Consider the following 25,900-nt stretch of genomic DNA (forward strand, 5'->3'; position numbering starts at 1 on the left):
CAAAACCAGCTTTACAATGTTGGTGGGGGGGGGGGTATGATTGGGTGGGAGGGAGGGGGGAGGCTGGGAAGGGAGGTGAAGGGTAAACAAAGGAGGAGGCTGCAATGCTTGGTAAGAAATGTATGCATTATCCTGCCCATGTAATTGTAACCCCTCTGTACAGTATGTTCTCAAATAAAATAAAATAAAATTAAAAAAAAAAAAGAAATGAGAAAAAAAATATATATAGGTGCTTATTTAGATTCAGGTGCCAATGACTCACACCTATAATTGTAGCTACTACGGATGCTGACAGATGGGGAAATGAGGTTCTAAGACAGCCCAGGCAGTAAAGTATGTGACACTCTATCACAGTGAACCAGCAAAATGCTGGACTGGAGATGTGACTCATATGGTTTGAAGTCCACTGAACAAGCAAGCCAAGTAATAATGTGAGGCCCCAACTTCATGTCCCGATACTGGAACAAAACATTGATATAGATGCTCAGCAAGCTGCCAGATATGAATGTGGGAATCAAAAGAGAAGTTCTGGAGGCTTGTACATGATTCTCATCAATACATGGATAGCAAACTAAAATTATGGGCATGGATGATATTGCCTGAGGGAAGAAATAATGGTCACAACATTGCCAAAGATGGGAAGAACTATGTCTAAGGGGTGAAGACTAATGATAACCCAGCAAGAAGACTGAGGCAGAAAAGAAAATACTAGAAGTGTAGAGGCAAATCTGGGGAGGATAGTGTTATCAAAGAGATTTTCAATGACATAATGAGAATAGCATTGACAGCAGTGTAGTAAATAATAACCGGGGATATTTGATGATCATAATGTTACTTATGGTAATGGAGAGAGTAGTGACACTGAAGAATTAATACTCAGAACCATCCATTGATTTCCAGCTCAATCTCTGCAGAATGGTAGCCCACTATCCATTAAGTCTTCAATGGATCGTCTTACCCAAAATTACTCATTTTAGCCCCGTGTTCTACCTCACTGGCTTTCCTGGTTTGGAAACCATCCAACACTGGATTTTCATCCCCTTTTTCTTCATGTACCTGGTGGACATCTCAGGCAACTGCCTCATTCTGGTTATTATTAAAACCAACCTTCGTCTGCACACACCCATGTACCATCTTCTGTCCTTGTTGGCTTTCACTGACCTGGGGCTATCTGTGTCCACCTTGCCTACTACTCTGGGGATCTTTTGGTTCAACTCCCATCACATCTACTTCGGAGCCTGTCAAGTCCAGATGTTCTGCATTCACTCGTTTTCCTTCATGGAGTCGGCAGTTCTCCTGGTCATGTCCTTTGACCGTTTTGTGGCCATCTGCCACCCCTTGAGGTACTCAGTCATTATCACGGTCCAGTGAGTGATGAGGACAGGCCTGTGTGTCATCCTCCGGGGTCCTGTAACCCTTATCCCGATTGTTGTCCTCCTGAAAGCCTTTCCCTACTGTGGAGGTCTGGTCCTCTCCCATTCATTTTGCCTCCACCAGGAAGTGATACACCTGGCATGCGTAGACACCACCTTCAACAACTTATATGGACTGAGCCTGGTGGTGTTCACTGTCATGTTGGACTTGGTGCTCATTGCACTGTCTTATGGATTCATCCTGCACACCGTGGCAGGCCTGGCCTCTCCAGAGGAACAGCGACGAGCCTTCCAGACATGTACCTCCCATCTGTGTGCTGTGCTGGTGTTCTTTGTGCCCATGATGGGGGTCTCCCTGGTACACCGCTTCGGGAAGCATGCCCCACCTGCTGTCCACATTCTTATGGCCAACATCTACCTGTTTGTGCCTCCCATGCTCAACCCAATCATATATAGTATTAAAACTAAGAGATCCACCGTGCCCTCCTCAAGTTCCCAGATCTTAAACAAGTTAATTTTGAGTCCTGGAGTTCAATCATTCAGTAGGCACCCATTCCCAAGTTCCTAATCCACATGCCAAAAGAAAAAGAACCTATCACATCAAGTACCTATTCTAATACTATTCTAATACAGTTACCCCAGACTTTCCCTCAACTCTGAATAAAGGATGGAGAAATTTCTTTCCTGGATTATGAATTAGGCACAGTGACCTTTGTTGTTGTTCTCTCCCATTACAAAATTTCTTTCTACATTTGGGATCGGGCCATTTTGCTGACATCAAAAGCTAGGCAGAGGAAGACCTTATGAAGGATCATTATACATTTGTGAACGCTAATGAAGCTAAAACCAAAATAAAACTAACTAAAAATCAAAATGGAATAATAAATCATAAAGGACCCTAAATAGATACTAACAGAGACCTGGCCCTTTTCAGCTCTTCTTGTTTGCGCTGGGTACGCCCTTCAGGCTCTGATCCTGATGCTTCAGAATTCCTGCATAGTTCCCTAAATGCAGTTTATGCAAATATCCCCCAACTCTTTTTTTTATTGTGAAAATACCATACAGAGGGCAAGGTCATGAGGATATTTCTTATCAAGCATTGTTGCCTCCTCCTTTGTTTCCCCTTACCATCCCTTCCCAACCAGAGAAGACCCAGGAACCAAGATGACGTGAGTAGAAAACCAGGCAGGAACTCATCAAAGAAAGAGAACTATAGACCCCTTTCTTTGAGGAACAATGATACAAAACTTCTCAACACAATTTTGACTAATCAACTTTAACAATTCATCCAAAGCAACATAAGCCACGATCAAACAAGATTCATATCAGGGATGCAAAGCTGGTTCAATATACGCAAATCAATTAATATAATTCATCACACCAACAGGAGCAAGGATAAGAACCACATGGTTATCTCAATAGAGGCAGAAGAAGTACTTGACAAGATCCAACACCCCTTTATGATGAAGGCTCTGGAAAAATTAGGAATCCATGGGACATTCCTCATTACAATAAAGGCTGTATATGACAAACCTACAGCCAGCATTATACTTAACGGTGAAAAACTAAAGCCATTTCCTCTTAACTCAGGAACAAGACAAGGATGTCCAGTCTCTCCACTTATCTTCCATTTAGTATTAGAATGCCTAGCTACAGCAATAAGACAAGATGCAAACATAAAGGGGATCCAAATAGGGAAAGAAGAAATAAAACTCTCCCTCTTTGCAGATGACATGATCTTGGATTTAAAGAATCCCATAGACTCCACTCCCAAATTCTCAAGCTGATTCAAAACTTTGGCAAGGTAGCAGGGTATAAAATTAACCCCCCAAATCAGTGGCTTTTCTGTATGCCAACAATGAGAAAAGTGTGGCTGAAATTAGGAAAGCAACTCCATTTGTAATAGCCTCACAAAAAATAAAATACCTAGGAATTAACTTAACCAAAGAAGTGAAGGACCTCTATGATGAAAACTTTAAAAACTTTAAAAAGGAAATCAAAACAGAACTTAGAAAATGGCAAAACCTCCCATGCTCCTGGATTGGAAAGATTAACATCGTGAAAATGGCAATACTTCTCAAGGCTATCTACAAATTCAATGCGATACCTATCAAAATTCCAACCTCATTCCTCAAGGAAATAGAAGAGGCGATCCAAAAATTCATATGGAACAATAAAAGACCCCGAATAGCATAAACGTTCCTCTACAGAAAGAACACTGCTGGAGGAATATCAATACCAAATTTCAAACTCTACTCTAAAGCCATAGTAATCAAAACAGCTTGGTACTGGCACAAGAACAGACCTCAGGACCAATGGAATAGAATTGAAAACCCAGAAATGAACCTACAGACCTATAGCCATCTAATCTTCGATAAGGGAGCTAAAACAATAGAATGAAAGAAAGACAGTCTCTTCAGTAAATGGTGCTGGCAAAATTGTTTAACTACTTGTAGTAAACTAAAGCTAGATCCTTATATATCACCCTACACCAGAATCAACTCCAAATGGACCAAAGACCTCGGAGTCATATCTTAGCTATGGTAAATAATGCTGCAATAAACATAGTTGTGCTGGTAGCTTTAGTGTGGTCTTGTTTGTAAACATTTGGGTAAATGCCCAAAAGTGGGATTGCTGGGTCATAGGGGAGCTCTATGTGAAGTTTTTTGAGGAACCTCCATACTGCTTTTCAAAGTGGTTAAACAAGTTTACACTCCCACCAGCAATGAAGTAAGGTTCCCTTCTGTCCACATCCCCTCCAGCATCTGTTGTTGTTAGAGTTCTTGATTTTTGCCATTCTAACTGGAGTGAGGTGGTATCTCGATGTTGTTTTGATTTGCATTTCTTTTATGGCTAGGGAGGTTGAGCAATTCTTCATGTGTCTATTGGCCATCCTTCTTTCTTCTTCAGAGAAGTTCCTCTTTAAGTCTTTAACCCACTTATTTATTGGGCAATTGTTTCTTTGAGGATTTGTTGTTGGGGGATTTAATTTTTCGAGTACCAAGTATATTTTAGATATGAGACCCTTATCCGTTGTATGGCTAGTGAAGATCTTCTCCCAATCCATGGGCTTTCTATTGATCTTGCTAGCTATGTCCTTTGCCATGCAGAAGCTCTGCAATTTCATGCAATCCCATTTGTTCAACCTTTCTTTGATTTGTTGTGTTGCCGGGTTTCTATTAAGAAAATTTTGGCTTGTGCCAATGAGACCTAGGGTTTCTCCAATTCCATCCTGTAATGTTTTCAGAGTGTCTGTTTTGACTCCGAGGTCTTTCACTCTGAAAACATTACAGGATGGAGTAGGAGAAACTCTAGGTCTCCTTGGGGAAGGCCGAAATTTTCTTAATAGAGACCCGGAAACACAACAAATCAAAGAAAGGTTGGACAAATGGGATTGCATGAAATTTCAGAGCTTCTGCATGGCAAAGGACATAGCTAGCAAGATCAATAGAAAGCCCATGGATTGGGAGAAGATCTTCATTAGCCATACAACGGACAAGGGTCTCATATCTAAAATATACTTGGAACTCAAAAAATTAAATCCTCCAACAACAAATCTTCAAAGAAACAACGGCCCAAAAAATAAGTGGGCTAAAAACTTAAAAAGAAATGTCTCTGAAGAGGAAAGAAGGATGGCCAATAGACACATGAAGAAATGTTCAACCTCCCTAGCCATAAAAGAAATGCAAATCAAAACAACATTGAGATACCAGCTCACTCCAGTTAGAATGGCTATAATCATGAACTCTAATAACAACAGAGGCTGGAGGGGATGTGGACAGAAGGGAACCTTACTAAATTGTTGGTGGGAGTGGAAAAGTGGTTGAACAAGTCAAAAGACTCCACATAGAGCTCCCCTATGACCCAGCAATTCCACTTTTGGGCATTTAACCAAATGTTCACAAACAAGACCACACTAAAGCTACCAGCACAACTATGTTTATTGCAGCCTTATTTACCATAGCTAAGATATGGAACTAACCCAGATGCCCCTCAGCAGATGAATGGATCAAGAAAATGTGATATATATACACAATGTAATTCTATGCCTCCATCAAAAAAAATGTCATTGCCCCATTTGTGAGGAAATGGAAAGACTTGGAAATAATTACATTAAGTGAAGTAAGCCAGGCCCAAAAAAACATAGATCCCATGGCTTCCCTTATTTGCAATAACTAGTATATGTCTGAGACAAGCAGAAAAGGACAGATAAGGTGATGTTAGGGAAATGAACCCTAAGATATGTATTCAAATGTTTTTTTTCTTTCATGCTCTTGTTTCTAACACATTTATAAGATTACTTCTTTGTTGCTTTGTATTTGCCTCCCCCACGTTATAACCCCTGATTTCACTGTATTTGATGTTGGTATAATTTGTGGAGGGGAAGGGAAAAAACAAATTGTTTAAATAGGGATAAAGGTAGACCCATTGCAACAATGAGAGGTACAAGTCGTTATGTCGAAAACGAACTTTACAACTTTGGTGGGGGTAGGAGGACTGGGTGAAGGGAAGAGGGAAGGATGGGAAGGGATGGGAAGGGAAAACAGGAGGAGGCTACAATGCTTGATAAGAAATGTACTCATTATCTTGCCCATGTAATTGTAACCCCTCTCTTAGTATTTTCACAATAAAAAAATGCCTTCTTCTATTAAGGTATTAAAACAAGCCTCTCATGAACTGAATATATGCACACATACACACACACACACACACACACACACACACACACACACACACACACACACACACTTCCTTTCCTTACCCTGTTTTCATATGGAGTATATGAGAATGAGAACGAAGGATATAGCGAAAGAGTAGCTAAGGACTAGAAAGAGGAACCACTCTCCACACACTGATTCCTGGAACTCAACCAGATGAGTCAGGGCTCTGAGGTCTCACTGGCTGCAGCCACACATCAAGTCCAGGGGAAAGAGCATGGAGTGGGGAACCATGCGGAGTGGAAGAAGTCCTCCTCTTCTCTAATTATTGCATATTCCTCATCTCAGAGATGGTGCTTAGTTTTTATTTGATTTGATTGTTTGTTTGGGTTTGAACTTAGATTATCGTGCCTGCTGGGCATGCACTCTATCACTCAATCCAGACCCTCAGCATTAACTCTTGTACTTGTGTTTCCAGGTTTGCATAGAGATGTCATCATGCCAGCAGCAAGCCTTAAATCAACAATACAGCACAAATGACAAACATATAGCTTGGGACCTATTATTGAAACTCCAAATCCCCAAAGCATATGGTAGTAGTAGAAGGAGGAAGATGAAATGATCCAAGGGAAGAAGGAAAGTAACAGAAGACCAAAGAGTATCTAAATTGAGAATGGACCCTAAGGAGATGCTTCTAAAATAAATGTGCCCTCCAGCAAGACTTTTGTGCAGATTTTGAAAGATGATGTTATGAAAAACTCCTTGACAAAGCTAAAACATCTAGAATTCATGATCATGGCACTGAAGCATGGGAAAATACAAGATTTCAGATCAGTGGGGTAGGTAAAGAATTTTCTCTCGAAATCTCACTACAGGCATTAAGGCCAAGCAAGATGGGGAAGGCAGCTGGCTTGTCAGTGAGAGGAAAGTAACAGCATGACCTGCTAAGAACAGACAAACCACAGTCATGTGTCCTAAAGACTGACATTTCTAAAACCTGGTTTCTTCAGGTACTATGTGGATGTATAAAGAAGGTGAGGGTCAGGCAAAGAAGAAGGTGGAAGCAGTCAGTAGGTGGAACGGATGAATTGTATGTTTCCTCCTCTTTCTCTCTCCTGTTTTGAGTTCCATTCTAATGCTCTGAAAGAAAAATCTCTTGCTTAGTATTTCAGATTAAGTTCCAAGGATAGAGTTATTTCCAAATTCCTGAAGGCATCTAGTTTGAACCAGAGGGTTCATTCAAGACCTTTCTGAGAAAACAAAAGTCCCTGTCTGGTCATGAGACCAATTAGTCAAGTTAAAATTAAGGTTGGATGGGGCTTGGGCTGTATGTGCCTGAAGAGTAGGATTCACAAAACTGTCAGCACCTGGAAAACCATTGCAGAGGGAAACATGCATTCATTCCCACATAATGAGAACAGGGGTTATATTTTCCTTCCATATTCTTTATAAAAATCCTCTAAGACCTCTCCTGATTCTCAAGTATCCCAGAAGTCACAGCCCTATGACCACAGTGATGAATCCACCACCAGGTAAACTGAGTCAGCCAATCTATGCTTCAGGGATTGGAAAACCTGCTTACAGCTAGGAATATAACATGGTCACAGAATCAATCTATATACATGGGAAAGCCACTCAGTCAATAATTCTGAACATTTAACATTAATCCTGCTGTGATCTCAAGTACTGAGAAAGAGACCATGGGAAGCCATTGAGAGAAAATAAACATGTGTGGATTGTACTCTTGAAGTGTGATCCTCCCCCAAAAGACAGGTATGGAACAAAGTTAAAGAGATTTCAAAAGAGGGCTAGATTTCCTGCTTGTGATACATAGGAGGGTGGTCAAAAATAAGAGGAAAAGATCTGAAGGAAGACAGGTGGACATGTAAAAAGCATAAGTGTAACTGGAATTTTGGAACCCATGTGGCGGTTCTCACTTTACGTGGTAGAGTTTTACTGTAGTCGAGTTAGCATCTCATTCCTGAAACAAGTTCACTGTAAAGCAGAAACCCTGGGAGAGGATGGCTGCCGCAGGGTGGAAGCGAGTCTTAGACTTTTAAACCATCCACAACTTACAGGCAAGCTCATATGCCACAGAAACATCTCTGAGTGAAGCAAGTTGAAATATTGTCTTTCTAAGGTTTTCCCTTATGTTTTTTGTTTATTATGAATACAAAGTGGGATCTGAATGCATCAAACTTCAACACAAGTCTCTATACAACTATTGTGAAGTGACTACTGGGCTTAATACTATGTCTTATTAAACACTGTGCTTTATTAAGTTTTGTTGAAATCCAGCTCTATATTTTTCCTTAGTGAAAGGAAATTACTCTTTAAAAATTCTAAAATCTTTATAATGTTTGTATCTGCTTATTATATCATAGCTTATCTGTTTATTGAATTTATTCAAGGCATGAATCTATTAAAAAAATAGTATCCTTTGGCACCTAAATGAGAAAGTCAGTCTAGATTGTGCCCTTAAATTTCTACCCACACCTGAAGACTTCCTAATCCATATTGGACAAAGAGGACATTGGTATTTGATTAATGAGTCACTTCATTCACATCCAGTACAAATCTATAAAATGGCAGAAAGTGTATTTAAAGAATTTTATAATAAACAAAAGAGCATATTAGTATTTCAGAGTGTTGGTGAAGGATGAAAGCTGAACAATTATTTATTCCTCATATTGCTGCTTGACATTATATTGCCTTTTGAGTCAACACTCAGTTTATTTTTCTTCATTTCTTTTTATTCATTTGTTATTTGTTTACTTTGTATTAAAATAAATGACCTAGACAAATGCTCTATCTTAGCTTCTCAACATTATTAATGTATATTTGAAGTTTGTTCGGAGTTCTTAACTTGTTTTCATTACAAAAGAAAAAGAAGTAACCATGTGAGGTAATTAGGATTATTAAGATTTTTTTGCCATTTTTATTACTGAAATATAAAACTGCTTTGTCCCCCGTACCGCACTTAACATTTAAGGAAAGGGACATCATAGCAGATAGACTGTGTTGCTGCCAGCTGGGTTGTGGAGTTTCTCTGTCAGTGAGGGCTTGGGCATGGGGGTCTCTGTCCAGTGAGGGTTTGAGGTTGGCGCTCTGGAGTGGTAGTTTCTGTCAGTGGTGATTGGGGAGGTCTCTCAGTGGAGGTCTGGGGGGTAGTCTCTGTAGCAGAGGTCTGAAGGTAATGGTCTCTGTAGGTGGGGATCAGAGGGTGGAAGGGTGTTAGGGGTCTGGGGCCTGTCATGGGAGAGGGGATATGGGTAGGGGGTCTCTATAGTGGGCTTACAATACGGGCTCTGTCAATGTGGTCTTTTGCATCTGAGGGACAGAAAGGGGCTCAGAGAACCCTGCCTGAGGAGGGACAGGGACCAAGCACCCCCTGAGAAGTGGTATTTGGGGCATCACGGGATTTGTCTGCTTCCCTGACAAGCAAGGCTCAGAGGACGTACATGGGGCCTGGACTCGGCTCAGGGCTCCTCTGAGCCCACACTGTGCCCTAGACTATCACCCTAGTACTTGAGCCTGCCATGTGCACATCCGCGCTGAATATCCTGGTGCGAAGGAGCTGTTCACAGGAGAGGCCATGGTGCCCCGGGCTGCATTAAACCTGTGCTTTACACTTCCATCCAAACACGCCCCCATGGTACACTACAGAAATACAAGGTCTGTGTCTGCCACACGTGGTTTTGAACTGTTCCGAAGGTGAGGCTTTCACTGGCAAGCAGGAGTTAGCTATTTCTGCTTTCCTCTCCCCTGGACAAACAGAGCTTCTGTGTCATCCGTTTCCCCCACTGCAAAGGCTACAGAGTCAATGTTCTCTTGGGGAGTGCCCACAGGCATCAGCTGGCTTTGCCCCCAGAGACACCCTCTGCTGAGCAGATGACACTGCCACCGTCAGTGACGACTCCCTGGCTACTTCACATGCCTCAGGAGCTTCCTAAGAAAATTGGACCACTTGACACCTCTCAGGGCAAATCCCGTTTCCTGTGAATTTGCCTCATAAATCCATTCCTACTTTTACTTCTCCAAATAGATGAAATGCAAATCTACCCTGGTGCTGTTCACATAAAAATCTCTTCTTCATTGCTCAGCTTTATGTGCATATTATGAAATCTGGAGTTTAAGTTCATCAATAACTAATATATGACTCTGCTGTTGATTATGGACATGAACTCATATAAGTGAGCCATGTCATATGGTAACCCCCCTCAAATCTCTATCTGTATCCATTGTGTATTTTTATAAACTTTTTGCATTACCTTTAAGTAGTTGGACAAGGAGCGATTAATTCAACACGTCCATTTATGAGTACAGGGCCTCTTGAGCAATGTCTCCCTTTCAGTCTTACTCTCCCAGACGGTTTGCATAGAAATCAATCCCTAAAATTCCCTTTTATTTGTTCATATATTTATTATTATATTTTTGTTATCTTTAAGTAGTTGTACAAAGAATTGCCCTTCAACAAAGCAGCTTATGAATGCAAAGCATCTTGATCAATGTCACCCCTTTGATTTATTGAAGTTATTCTTTTTTACTATTATTGTGAAAATATTGTACAGAGGGGTTACAATAACATGGGCAAGGTAATGAGTACATTTCTTATCAAGCATTGTTGCCTCCTCCTTTGTTTCCCCTTCCCATCCCTTTCCCCCTACACTCCTCCCCACCTCGAACCAAATTTATTGAGTTATAGAATGTTCAGAACTGCTCTTGCAAGACTGATTAGAATCTTCTTGAACTTTTAGGTGTCACGTACTCTGGGAAGCCATTATACCTCTCCTCAATGCCAGCCATCAACACAAGAAATCCTATTAAAATCACCCTTTACATCCAACACTATGATAGCATTATTGAATGATCATTATTTTGTCCTTTCTTATATCTACAATATAGGATCTATAGAAACATCAAGATCTACTTTGTACACATTTCTGTATCTCCAGAGTATTTTCTAACAACCTGACATATACTAATCCTTGAACACTAGGTAGAGTTGGTTTTATGAATCCCATTCTGTCTAGGAATCTCTAAGGAATGACTAAACCACCATCCTTGCTACTTCTGGAAGTCAGAAGCAGTGAACATCTTATGAATGGGTAGCAAGCTGGATGAGTAGCATCTACAGAACTCGTTTCTACTGCATTGCCTGAGAGGAATATTTTCTGGTTTGCAGTTCAGCTATGTGGCTCAACACCACTCCATCTGCATTCCTGCTTACTGGCTTCCCAGGCCTGGAGAAGGCCCATCACTGGATCTCCCTCCCACTGTTGATGGCCTACATCTCCATCCTTCTTGGCAATGGCACCCTTCTCTTTCTCATTAGGGATGACAATAACCTTCATGAGCCCATGTACTATTTTTTAGCTATGTTGGCAGCGACAGATCTTGGAGTGACCTTGACCACAATGCCTACAGTGCTGAGTGTTCTGTGGTTAAATAACAGAGAGATTGGCTATGGAGCTTGCTTCTCTCAGGCCTATTTCATCCATACTCTTTCTATTGTGGAATCGGGTGTCTTGCTTGCCATGGCCTACGACCGTTTCATTGCCATCCGAAACCCCTTAAGATATACCTCCATCCTTACTGACATGCAGGTAATTAAAATTGGGGTGGGAGTGTTGACAAGGGCCGGTCTGTCAATTATGCCAATAATCATTCGCCTGCACTGGTTTCCCTACTGTCGATCCCGCATCCTCTCCCATGCTTTCTGTCTGCACCAAGATGTCATCAAGCTCGCCTGTGCAGACATCACCTTCAATCGACTCTACCCAGTGGTGGTTGTATTTGCAATGGTCCTGTTGGACTTTCTCATTATCTTTTTCTCCTACATTTTGATTCTCAAGACGGTGATGGGCATTGCTTCTAGAGAGGAACGAGCCAAGGCCCTCAACACATGTATCTCCCATATCTGCTGCATCCTGGTCTTCTACATCACTGTAGTTGGCCTAACGTTTATTCATAGGTTTGGCAAGCATGTTCCTCATGTGGTCCACATCACTATGAGCTACATCTACTTCCTCTTCCCCCCTTTCATGAACCCTGTCATCTACAGCATTAAAACCAAACAGATTCAGAGTGGGATACGGCGCTTGTTTTCTTTGCTTTGCTCTAGAGCATGACTTCAATCACTGTGCTATGAGAAATAACTCTTGGAACCTGAGCAAGATGATAGCTGTGCAGGCGTTTCAATGGAAATCAACCCATTTCTCTGTCACTTAGCGTATCGTCTTCTCTTGGCCATTTCTTTTTATAGGGCAAAATATATACACAACATTTAGCACATGTCTTAAGGGCTTAGCCTGGTGTGAACTCTTTTTCCTAGATAATTCATAGTTTGGTGAGCCTGTGGCATAGCTAGCAACATTTGAGTTAATGCCATCATTTTCCTGAGGCCTAAAATGCATGAGAGAAAGACATTTTTAACTTTGTGCATGCATCTAGTTTTCTTGCTCATATTGAGCTACCTAATATTTCTAGAAAAACACATTGAGTGAAGAAATGAGCCTTATACTGCTCTCAGTTCAGGATGACTTTAGGAAAAAGTGGACTGTGGGAAAAAATCCATTCTGTTAAAATTTTATCTGACAATAATTTTGATTATAATAACCTAAAAGCCAAGCTAACATTCCTAGTCCAAATAATCATTCTCTTAATGAGCTTGCCCTCAAATACTGATGAACAGAAGATAAGTATTTTGTTTAGCAAAGTGGTATTAAAAGTCTAATTTGTAAATGCATTATGGGTAACAGGAGAGGAGTGTTCTGGTTTGCAGAGTGATCCTCAGAGGTGAGGAGCTCCTGGCCATCGGTATGGGAGAAGGAAAATGGAACCCCTGGCGACCACAAGAGAAAGTCTTCCTGGCCATACACATGGCTTTCAAAATTGACTCCATGGACTACCTAAAACTGGGAAGAAGGATTTTATGGCTCTGTGGGAAACTTTAAATTCAGTCAAGCAATTTCTGATGGACAGAATCCCAGATCTGAAAAGCTAGAGTTACATAAGAGGTCATTGAGTAAATAGTCACTTCCTTCCCTGTAGATACATCTGATCTCCAGCGTCTGCCAGTTCAAAGCAACCTGCATTGGCTACATCAAATCTTTGTCATCAAAGATGACAGAATGTCTGGGATTTATCAGAAACTATAAAGGCTCAAAAAAAGAATGAAATCATATCTTAGGGCGGTTTCCAAGATAGTAAATCATTTTTTGTGATACATCCAATGGATGGTGCTTTATGTTTCGTTTACTCATTTTGACTGTATGTTTGTATTTTAGGTCAAATGTATTTCTCCTTTCATAGCTTCTAGAGTGCTATTTAGGAAAAGTAAGAACAGCATAAGCCTCGCTTGTTACTATGCTATGGAACCGACACAACATAGATTTTTTTTAATGAAATATAATTTGATTAAACTAATTGATTAAATTTAAAGTCTGTGTCTATTGATTCTTCTGTTTGTCTTAGTGTGCCTGATTATGTTTTCCAAGATAAGACCAAACTAAATTGAGTACCATTTAGCAGAATCACAACTCCTTAAATTCGAGTTCTTCCTTGTCTTGTGCTCTTGGGAATGTATTCAGAGCCATCTAAGCCACTTCAAAAGACACATTTCTTTGTTTTCCTTTGGGTCCAGGGGCCCTGGGGCCTACTCTTATCGGATGAACATAACAGATATTAGGATAGCAATTCATTTAATAAAGCTGTAAAGAGATACATATGTTGGGCCTCCACACGTTTGTCTTTCCTTCTTTTTCCTTATATTGAAAAGAAGGGATGGAGAGTTTTGAGTAAATGTCCAAGAAAAATAAAAGACTGGGAATTTCCATTTCTCTTTGTGGAGCTAATTCTATGAAAAAAGCAGAGTTCTGGGCCCATAAGGTCTTTAGCAGAACCTGTGCTCTAAAAGGAGTTAGGGACATGATCTTTCTGGGTCATTGAACGTTCTTCTGTGATCCCTGTTTTACATGGACTTCAAGTAGAGTGGAAATCCACAGTTCTTACGTGGTCACAAAAAAAGAAGCCAGGGCCAAAAGTCCATCTTCCCTTTCTCTTCTTTCCATCTTGTTCCCCATGTGATTCCTAAACGGAATCATCTTACTGGTGATGAGGATAGATTTCAAATCAGGTTGTAGGAAGAGACCTTGAGGATCCCTAATTTAAACTTCCAAATCCTAATCCTGTAAAGATAAAGATGTAGAGGAGAAGGGAAAAGAAGATGGAGCTGTAGAAGATTGAAGAATGTTTTATTTATGTGTAGATAAAGGCATACACACATGCATATTTACATACATCACACATACATATATACATACATACATACGTGCACACAGATGTAGATGATGAAACCTGTCAGAAACTATTTGAAGAAATAGTAGGAGGCATTAATGGAATGCAAGGGAAGGAGTGAGCTTGTTCAAAGTATTCTATGTCCATCTATGGAATCATCACAATGCAGCCTCCTTGTACGCTTCATGTGTACTAATTTAAAAAAAAGATGAAAGAGGCACAAATGGGCCTTGGGAATTTCTGAAGCAGATGTTCTTTGCATCTAGATTTCTGGACATGATACAGTGAAGTGTTACTTGAGTCAAGACACCTTCCATAGGACTACATCTCCAAGGCTTCCTGAAAACTCTCCCTCCCACCTCCACTCCTAAACCCTGGTGTTTGAACTCAGCATCTGCACTTGCTTGGCAGACACTCTACGATTTGAACCATGATTGAAATCCATAGTCTAGACTGTCTGTGCTTATGCAGATACCAGTGTCCAGAGAGATGTGGGAGTGGGGGGAGGAGGGAAGAAGGAAAAAGTAAATCAGCATAAACTTTTCAGGCTGCACGACCCATATAAATCATACAAAATCATACAGAATAGACATCTTGAAGCCTGGGCTTTGAATCGGAAAAAGAGTGAGTTGACTTGGCATCCATTTTCCATGGCAGAGGATGCAATGACTGGCTGCATCTGGAAACATGGAGGCCCTGGAGCTAGGGTTTCATGGTGGGCAGGGTAGGAATTCAACTCTCGGTCAGTGTCACCAGACTAAAGAAATCTGTGTCACATGAGATGTTTGCTTTTAACAGACAGAATTTTCAAGTAGAGAATAATTGTGTCTCTATCCACTTCAGGATTGTATGTGAGTTTGCATGGGTATAGGTATGTCTGGTTTGTGTGTATATGAGACAAGGAGATCATTGTGAAGGGAAGAGGAGGTGGCTGGCACTTCCTAGAGCTGTGTGGTAGTCACAGACAACATAGGAAGGTGATACTGGATGAAGGGAATCTGTGAGTGGAGACCTTGGTGTTGCCTTGAATCTAAGGTCATTTTTGAGCTGAATCCTCCCCATGGTGGCTAAGTAAATTACAGAATGTGCATTAACCTGGCTTTTCAGTTCTGCAGAAATCCCTTACTAGTCCAGCCTGGCTCAGTGAGCTGGATAGCAGTTCCAGATGGAAGGTCCCCAAAATACAATTTGTACTGGACCTCTGTAAATCAGAGTAGGTGATCTGTCTGTCTCTTAGTCTGTTTCTGTCTTTCTCACTCACACATACATACATACACTCATTTGCATTCATATAGAGGCACATTTGCAAATATACAATTGATTACATGCACTGAAAACGACTAGTGTGTTCATAAAATCCACATGTTTACACTGATACTTTCCATAGTGGATTCAGCTATTTTAGTAATGAACTCTAACACATTCAGACTGAAGACCCAAATGATTCATCTTAACTTACCAATATTGCATGACCTCAACCACCCAGCCACATATCTGCTGGATTCCAGCATTGCTCAAGGCAACACAAATGGAACTAAGTACTATCATTTTGTTGTCTCCATAATCTCTCTCTCTCTTTCTCTCTCTCTCTCTGTCTTACACACAAACACACACACACACACACACACACACACACACACATGCACACACACACACACACACACACACACGCACACACACACACACACACACACATTCCCCAGGTTTTAGAAACCATCTCTTCTTTCCTGTGGGCTACTCATGCTATTGTACAAATTCTACTTAACAACCTATCTTCTTTACTAAATGTGAGCCTAAAAAGGGCAAGACTACCTTAGGCTTAGCTGAAACCCTGCAAAGCCCTGCCCAGCTTTTCACCTCAAGAGAATCTGTGAAGGGAGACAGGTGGAGCAGTGAGCAGCTCCTGTCCACAGGGGGCTCCACCCTGGGGACTCTCTGTGCTCAAGTTATCCCAACCAGAGCATTCTATTGCCCATAGACTGGGGAATCAATTCTTCCTTTGCAGCAACCAGCCAGATTCCTATCTTTGAATCTACAACAATCCCTGCTTACAGTACAGACTTTTAAACTTCACTTCATGTTTTTAATATTAGCAGCTGCTGGTGAGTTCTCCCTGTTTTGTTTTAGGCCAGGCTCCAATGTGTACGAGTATGTGGTGTAGGGGGGAGAAAGAAGAGAGAAGAGGCAAAATATAACAGAAGAGGGAGTTACGTGGGTACCTCAGAAGAACAGTGAGCCTAGAAGGAAGTGCTCTCTGTTCTAATTGTTTCCTGCCTACATGTCTGAGTAGCCTTATATGAATGTATCCTCCCTCCTCCCCCATCCCATGCCCTGTCTCTCCAAACACTTAGGTGGTGTTTGTTACTTGTTTTTCTTGACAGATGAAGTCACAGAATCTGAAATCTCCACAGAATCTTTCCTGCTTCTGACTCTCTTAGAGTCTCTGCACAGAAGCAGCACAGAGTGCAGATGAGAGCCTGCTCTCCTTAGAAAAGAGGAGTGGTCAATGGCAGCGCTCTGTTATGAAGGTCAGGAGGAAGGGCTGACAGCTCTGCTTCACCAGGGCTTGCGTGGCAACCAGGCCAGTCAGACCATGAGCCTCTCACTGGCACAAAGATGATCAACCCTCTCTCTGGTCTCCATGCACTCAGCCTGGCTGGTTGTCTGCTCCTCTCTACCTGTCATGTTTCTCATCAATGAAACAGTCATTCATTCGGCCATCATGGGTGCATTTTATGTGCCAGCCCAGTGACCACAACAGATAATCTTCTTAACTTAAAATAAACTTTAATAACTTCTTCAGTATGGAGGATATGATCTTCCCCTCCAAAGTGCCCCTCTACACTACTAAAAAGAGGCTCCACTATCCATTGAGGGGAAGGGAATTCTTCATGATTGCAGGCTCAGAAATCATGTTTCTGCATAGATTTATTTACATATCTTCTTATTTATAAGAAAAAATGCCTCTACCAATAGTATAATTTTTAAAAAATACCAAATTCAAGGGGAATATTTGTAAGAAAAATGAAGCTAACTACTCATGGTATACTAAAATCCCTCTTTTCTTGAATCTGGTCCTGGTTCTCCTCAGCTGCTTCTCTGTTGTGAGTGTTGTTATTATAGTGTAATTAGAGATGACTAAGGGCCAATAAGCAAAGTCTCTGTTTCTTAGTGGGAATGGAATAGTGGTGCTTATCCTATCGCCAGATGAAAGTCCTAATAACTTCCTTTCCAGTAGGAATAAACCTCCTCTTGTCATTGTCTCTGTAGAATTCTTGCTTCCACCAGATCCAGCTCCCTGTGCATTCTTCTACCCAGATACCAGTGAGAACAGAGCTGAGCACAGAACTCCAAGCAAAGCCATTCAGAAGGAGAGGTGAGTGCATCATCCAGTCAATGGCTCGTTTCATTTTTCACAGAAAGTATATGTAGACAATGTCCTTGGCCACAGAGTTCTAAGAGAAAAGGTTTGGGAAAAAAACCTTGTGTTAAAAATAAGTTTTAAGTACCTGTATGTGAAGAGTATCTCTAAATATACAGATAGATGATGTAGGGAATATACAATCATGTATGTTGTACAAAATATATAAATAAACCAGGCACTGGTGGCTCATGCCTGTAATCCTAGCTACGCAGAAGGCTGGAATCTAAGCATCACAATTGGAAACCAGCCCAGATAGGAAAGTCCTTGAGACTCTTATTTCCAATTGAGCACCAAAAAGGCAGAAGTAGAGCTGTGGCTCAAGTGGTAGAGTGCTAGCCTTGAACACAAAAGCTCAGGAACAATAACCAGGCCCTAAGATCAAGTCCCAGTACTGACATAAAAAGTACAAATATATAATTTAATGTTATATTTTATATATAGAATTTGTACTACTTTTATGTTATAGCCTCATACTTATTTATAAATGTGTAGGTATCTGGATAATATATACATATATAATGTATATAAGTTAGAATTTATAATATATAAAATATATTCATAATGTATAATATATAACATATTTATATGAGGATATCCAAAGTATATATCATTTATAGTGCGTGTATTTGTATTTGTACTATTGTACAAATAAGAATATAATAACTAGAAATGTTTTCTTTCTAAATATAAAATGTATCTGTGTGCTTTGATATAAATATATCTTATGCTTAAAACTGCTGCATACATACCTGTAATAAAAATGATTCTAACTCAGTAGTTTCTGTGCATAGCATCTTAGATATATAAGCCATGATGAAGCAGCAGGATATGCACTGGCTCCATTGAGGTACAGAAAATTTGCCTTAATGCTGCTAACATGGAAGATGGTACATAAAAAACAATGGTATAGCTAATGATTATTAGAATTAAATGACATAAGTGTGAAAAAGAATTTATCTAATTCTATGCAAGAAAGTCAAGTGAAATTTATAAGTGGAAATATTTGTACTAGGTCAAGCATTTACTTGTTGGAAAAATGAGTTTATTTGGTGAGAACACAAAAAAGATATAGCAGAAAACTAGGTATGGGTAACTCAAAATGATATAGATAGATTGACTAGATTAGGAAGAAAAAGAGGTGCATTCAGAGAGATGCTAAAGCAGAAAGAGTCTGGCTAAGTGCAGATTATGAGAGCTGATTGCATTTCATCAGAGCCACACTCTGGAATCAGCTAGACATGGGCTTACATACCCCTGGTGACATTTGCTCACTGTAAGGTCTTGGAACAGTTACTTGCATTTAAAAAAAAATAGTTTCCTCCCGTTTAAGCAAGGATATAATGATTTATAATTATAAGAAGTGTACGTGATTGTGTAAAGTCTTATGTAGTATCAGAATCATGTATGACCCATTTAACTGGAACTATCAGCATAGATTTTTCCTCCAGTAGAGAGAAGCTATTGAAAGATTGGAAATAATGCAATGGATCATAGAGTCCATCTTTTCCAGATAGCCCTGTGACTACAATGTGGCATGGATCAAGTGGCTGGGGCCAACTCCACATGCAGCTAGACAAAACCTTGAACATGTGTTCTCTTTCACTCTCTCATTCTCTCTCTTTACTTCCTTCTTCCTTCCTTATTCTTTCTTCTTTCTTTCTTTCTCTTTCCTTTTCTCTCTCTTTTATTTCTTCCTGTTTCTCTTTCCTTCTTTCCCTTTCTCTTTCTCTCCATCCTTCCATCCCTCCTTTCCCTTCCTTCCTCCCTCCCTCCCTTTCTCTCTCTTCCTTTCTTTCCTTCATTCTTTCTTTCTGCTCCAGGACCTTTTTCTTGCCCCTCGTCAGAATGTTCTCCAAAATATCCATACACTTGCCCTGTAGGATCAGGAATCTTACTTCTAAGTCATCTCCTCGAGCAATCTTTCCTGACTAGCCTACAATTTTTATAGCACTACAACACCTTGCATTGTACTATATGATCACTAGTTCTCTCTATCGCTACTTGGTCTCTATTCTATCTCTGTCACATATGAACTTTACCCAGCACCTAGGTACTGTCTTATAGTACAAAATCCAGTAAATATTTATGAAATCCAAGCAGTCAAAGGGTAAAGGCATAATAAACTCTAAGAGCACAGAGTAGAGATGGCTCATCTAAATACGAGGAAATAAAACAGGTCTTCTAAAAGACAATGCACTAGCTGAGACATGAGTGCGATTAGAAGTTAGCTATACAAAGAAAAAGAAAAGCGAATCCTGAAAGAATGAAAATACAAATGCTTGGATACGTTAGAAAATAAAGGAGGTGAAGCAGGGCCTTACACATCAATTTAATCCCTTTGTATTTTGAGCCACATTTAGTTATTAACTATAACTGATTAGAGGAGGGCAGAACAGGAGTTGTTGGAATTAATCCAGGGAGTATTAGTAATCTGAATTAGGACAACATCCATAAAGATAACATGAATAAACAGACTCAAAGTATTTGGTTCATGGAAATCCCAGGATATGTTGATTGATTCTTGATTGATCATTAGAGTGGTGACATGGAGAAATCTAACATAAAACTTAATTTAGGGGTGAGGAAATAACTTAGTGGTAGAGTATTTCCCTGGCATGTACAAGCACTGCGTTTTACCTCCAGTAGAGAACAAAAAATTAATTTTGTCTGAAACAACTGAGACTAGCAACACAAATAAACAGGAACGTTGCTGGGAAATAGAAGGAAATAGAACATGGGTAGTTTTGAGATTTCTATGAGGTAATTAGAAAGCATCAAATATAGGTGCCAATGGCTCACACCTATAATTCTAGCTACTAAGGATGCTGACAGAGAACTGAGGTTCTAAGATAGCCCAGGCAGTAAAGTATGTGACTTCTATCACAGTGGACCAGCAAAATGCTAGACTGGAGATGTGACTCATATGGTATAAAGTCAGCTGAACAAACAAGCCAAGTGATAGTGTGAGGGCCCAACTTCACATCCCGATACTAGAACAAAACATTGATATAGATGCTCAGCAAGCTGCTAGATATGAATTTGGGAATCAAAAGAGAAGTTTTGGAGGCTTGTACATGATTCTCATCAATACATGGATAGCAAAATAAAATTATGGGCATGGATGATATTGCCTGAGGGAAGAAATAATGGTCACAACATTGCCAATGATGCAAAAAACTATGTCTAAGGGGTGAAGACTAATGATAACCCAACAAAGAAGACTGAGACAGAAAAGAAAAAACTGGAAGTGTAGAGGCAAATCTGGGGAGGATAGTGTTATCAAAGAGATTTTCAATGACATAATGAGAATAGCATTGACAGCAGTGTAGTAAATAATAACCGGGGATATTTGATGATCATAATGTTACTTATGGTGATGGAGAGAGTAGTGACACTGAAGAATTAATACTCAGAACCATCCATTGATTTCCAGCTCAATCTCTGCAGAATGGTAGCCCACTATCCATTAAGTCTTCAATGGATCGTCTTACCCAACATTACTCATTTTAGCCCCATGTTCTACCTCACTGGCTTTCCTGGTTTGGAAACCATCCAACACTGGATTTTCATCCCCTTTTTCTTCATGTACCTGGTGGCCATCTCAGGCAACTGTCTCATTCTGGTTATTATTAAGACCAACCTTCGTCTGCACACACCCATGTACCATCTTCTGTCCTTGTTGGCTTTCACTGACCTGGGGCTATCTGTGTCCACCTTGCCTACTACTCTGGGGATCTTTTGGTTCAACTCCCATCACATCTACTTCGGAGCCTGTCAAGTCCAGATGTTCTGCATTCACTCGTTTTCCTTCATGGAGTCGGCAGTTCTCCTGGTCATGTCCTTTGACCGTTTTGTGGCCATCTGCCACCCCCTGAGGTACTCAGTCATTATCACGGTCCAGCGAGTGATGAGGACAATCCTGTGTGTCATCCTCCGGGGTCCTGTGACCCTTATCCCGATTGTTGTCCTCCTGAAAGCCTTTCCCTACTGTGGACATCTGATCCTCTCCCATTCATTTTGCCTCCACCAGGAAGTGATACACCTGGCATGCGTAGACACCACCTTCAACAACTTATATGGACTGAGCCTGGTGGTGTTCACTGTCATGTTGGACTTGGTGCTCATTGCACTGTCTTATGGATTCATCCTGCACACCGTGGCAGGCCTGGCCTCTCAAGAGGAGCAGCGACGAGCCTTCCAGACATGTACCTCCCATCTGTGTGCTGTGCTGGTGTTCTTCGTGCCCATGATGGGGCTCTCCCTGGTACACCGCTTCGGGAAGCATGCCCCACCTGCTGTCCACATTCTTATGGCCAACATCTACCTGTTTGTGCCTCCCATGCTTAACCCAATCATATATAGTATTAAGACTAAAGAGATCCGCCGTGCCCTCCTCAAGCTGCTAGGTCTTAAAAAAAAAGTTAATTCCGAGTCCTGGAGTTGAATCATTTAGTAGGCACCCATTCTCAAGTTCCTAATCCACATGCCAAAAGAAAACAAATCTATCACATCAAGTATCTATTCTAACACTATACAGTTACCACAGATTTTCCCTCAACTCTGAATAAAGGATGGAGGAATTTCTTTCTTGGATTATGAATTAGGCACAGTGAACTTTGTTCTGTTCTCTCCCATTACAAAATTTCTTTCCACATTTGGGATCTGGCCATTTTGCTGACATCAAAAGCTAGGCAGAGGAAGACCTTATGGAGGATCCTTATACATTTGTAAACACTAATGAAGCTAACACCAAAATAAAACTAACTAAAAATCAAAATGGAATAATAAATCACAAAGGACCCCAAATAGATACTAACAGAGACCTGGCCCTTTTCAGCTCTTCTTGTTTGGGCTGGGTATACTTCAGGCTCTGATCCTGATGCTTCAGAATTCCTGCATAGTTTCCTAAATGCAGTTTATGCAAATATCCCCCAGCTCTTGTTTTTATTATTATTGTGAAAATACCATACAGAAGGGTTACAATTACATGGGCAAGGTCATGAGGACATTTCTTATCAAGCATTATTGCCTCCTTCTTCGTTTCCCCTTACCATCCCTTCCCAACTTCCCGCCCACCATCCTCTACCCTTCCTTCCCCCATCACCGCACCAATATTGGAAAGTTCGTTTTTTGACATAATGTCTTGTATATCTCATTGTTTCAATGGGCCCACCTGTATCCCTATTTAAACGATTTGTTTTTTCCCTTTCCCTCCATAAACTATACCAACATCAAATGCAGTGAAAACAGGAGTTATACCGTAGGGGAGGGACATACAAAGCAACAAAGAAATCATCTTATAAGTATGTTAGAAATATTAGCAAGAAAGAAAAAACATTAGAGCCTTATCTTGGAGTTCATTTCGCCTAACATCAACTTTTCTGACCATTTCTGCTTGTACTAGTTATTGCAAATCAGGGAAACCATGGGACCTATGTTTCTTTGGGCCAGGCTTACTTCACTTAATATAATTCTTCCAAGTCTTTCCATTTCCTAACAAATAGGACATGTCATTCTTTCTGAAGGAGGCATACTATATATATATATATATATATATATATATATATATATATATATATATATATATATACCCCTAACTCTTTCTGAAGTTGCTCCCTTCTGACTGTTTTCTAGTAGAAGCCTTTAACCCTACCCTTGATTCTTTGCATCTCTGCTTTTCCTTTCCTGTGGACCCCTGAGTCCTTTACCTCCCAGATGACTTAAGATGAAGGCAGGGTTGACTTGTGGATGTGTTAGTTGTGAGAGCTTTCCCCTAAGGAAACTACAACAAACACGTGAATTCACCATTCCATTTCTAAAGAGGGTGTGAATTGAAAATTTTCAAAGCAGCTGACCTAACGATTAGCAAAGTGGAATCCATGCTGGTCTCACCTTTAAGGTTACTTTCTCAGGATATAACCATTTTTCAAATTCAGAAACGTGCATACTGTGTCTGCTTGATTATGATACCTGAAAGAATAATCATAGAGTTGGGAAAATTTGGATTATTCAATAAATGAAATAGACAACTTCATCATCCAAATATGCATATAAAATTAGATCCCTATCTTACAATGTCCACATGCGTACATCTAATTAAAGGTATAAATGCTAAAACTGAAAAATATTTATCACATAAGAGAAAACGTAGGTGGATGGATTGCTAGACTGACAATTGCTCAAATACAATCAAGAGAAAGTACCAAAAAGGAGATAAAATAAACCACAGACTAGGAAATTAGATCTGTAATGTATATCTACATAAGCAACTGAGGATTCATGTCTAGAACATAAATCTGAGAAACAATAGGACACTAAGTAAAGAACAAGTAGTACATAAAAGAGACTGGCGTGCTTTCACTCATTTTCACTAACCATTATGAAAACACAAAATAAATGGCATAGTAATAACATACTTCGTGAATAAATTTGAAAAGAAGGAAAACACTTGATGATATAAAATATTGGTGGGAAAGTGGAATGACAATTTATTATCTGGCTGTCCATGTACAGACACAGACACAGAGATTTGAAAAAGAATGTAAACTGAAAGTGATAAATCTCTGTCTCCATTGAGTAGATGGCTGTAACTATATCTCACTTAAAATTGCATGTCAATGGCTCTCTCACCAACAAAGGTAAAACTGTTGCAACTGTTCAGATGAAGAAACTGAGATTAAGCAAAAAGCATGTGCCATAAAAGAGATCATTGATGATGGAGTTACTGTTTGAATGTATGTCTGAGCTCAGAGCATACTTCCAGCAACCGCAGTACACCTCCTTTGGAGACTTACTCGTCCACACAACCACATGGGTTCATCACTGCCACGTACTTGAGACAAAGAGGCTGGACAGTGGGCTCACCTCCTTTTAGGGGAGTGCTGGCCTCATGGTCCTTTATGCATCATCATCCCTGTAAGCTCATGCTTCTTTCTTCGTTGTGTCTGTGTGACCACATTGCCCATCCCTCATCTTCTGTACCCCTAGAGTTCTCTCTCTCCTCTGTCTTTCTCTTATGTCTCTGTCTCTCTCTCTCCCTTCTCCTCCAACCCATTCTCACCTTCAGTCCACTTCTCACACTGCCCCTCTGTTTCTTCCTCTTCCTCTCACAGAGCCTCTTTCCACTTCTCTGATTTTTCCCTTCACTCTCTGTAGTCTTCTCCTCATGTCTTTATGCAATCATCTCTCCTTCAAAGTCTGTCCATACTGTAGCCCTCTCTAAGACATATCACTTTCCTATTCTTCAGGCCCTTACACCCCCATGTCCCCATCTTTTTCTGAACGTCAGTGTATACCACTTTCTTCTTCTCTAACATTCAGATTACATTTTCTATCCTTCTGCATCTTTTTTTTAAATCTTTCACTGCTATTCCATTTGCTTTCTTTTACCTTCTCAAACTTTTATTCGTTTGTTTATTATTATCTTGAAGTAGTTGTACAAAGAGGTTTCAGGATGACACATCAGTTTGAGGGTTTAATGCATCTCAGTCAGGGACACCCTTCTCTCCATCCTTCCCCATATCATCATTCCCCCCCTCTCTCCCAACTCTGCCCCTCCCCTTCCCTTAGTTTACTTGTCATATTGTCAGTCACGATTTTCGTTATGACTGCATTCATCCACCATTCCTCTCCCCATTCAGATGCACCCAGCCCCCCTTCTCGCCTGTGGCCACAACACAGCTTCCTGGTATTCATGTTACACTGTAAGTTAGTTACTCAAAGGAGTTACACTGTTGGAATCTCCCTTGCATATACTGTAGATAATGTTTGTGTATATATGTCTCAATTAGTTACATAAAGGGATTCACCTTTGACAGGCCTGTATATGCATATACTTGATCAGATTCACTCCCTCTGTTGCTCTTCATCTTCCTTTTCTCTCCTTCCCAAATCAGTCTCAACAGGCTTCATTGTTCTGTGTCCCCACACATGAACATGAAGTCTTTTGACCATATTCAAATGTCTTTTATTACTATCCAGTCATAGCACTCTTGAGCATTTATCTGAATCATTTTAAGTAGGGATGTAATAAAGGCAAGTGCATACCCATGTCCATTGCTACAATATTCAAGAACCAAACTATGGAGACAGCCCCGGTGCCCTAACACTGAGGAATATGCATATATATATATATATATATATATATA

The 25,900-nt window shown here is 40.4% G+C and overlaps 2 protein-coding genes and 1 pseudogene across 2 annotated transcripts; all 3 read left to right on the top strand.

Annotated features, from left to right (window-relative positions):
* Nucleotides 1-915: 915 nt before the first annotated feature.
* Nucleotides 916-1,919, top strand: LOC122113961 (annotated as a pseudogene).
* A 9,304-nt stretch (nt 1,920-11,223) lies between these two features.
* On the top strand, nt 11,224-12,162 carry LOC122116287 (olfactory receptor 51B6). Its single transcript, XM_042689932.1, has one exon. It carries the CDS (start codon nt 11,224-11,226, stop codon nt 12,160-12,162), a length of 939 nt encoding a protein of 312 aa, XP_042545866.1.
* A 9,039-nt stretch (nt 12,163-21,201) lies between these two features.
* On the top strand, nt 21,202-22,197 carry LOC122113973 (olfactory receptor 51M1-like). Its single transcript, XM_042687118.1, has one exon. It carries the CDS (start codon nt 21,202-21,204, stop codon nt 22,195-22,197), a length of 996 nt encoding a protein of 331 aa, XP_042543052.1.
* Nucleotides 22,198-25,900: the final 3,703 nt, after the last annotated feature.

The sequence above is a fragment of the Dipodomys spectabilis genome, unplaced genomic scaffold (genome assembly GCF_019054845.1).
Source record: "Dipodomys spectabilis isolate Male_0828 unplaced genomic scaffold, ASM1905484v1 ptg000003l, whole genome shotgun sequence".
NCBI lineage: Eukaryota > Metazoa > Chordata > Mammalia > Rodentia > Heteromyidae > Dipodomys > Dipodomys spectabilis.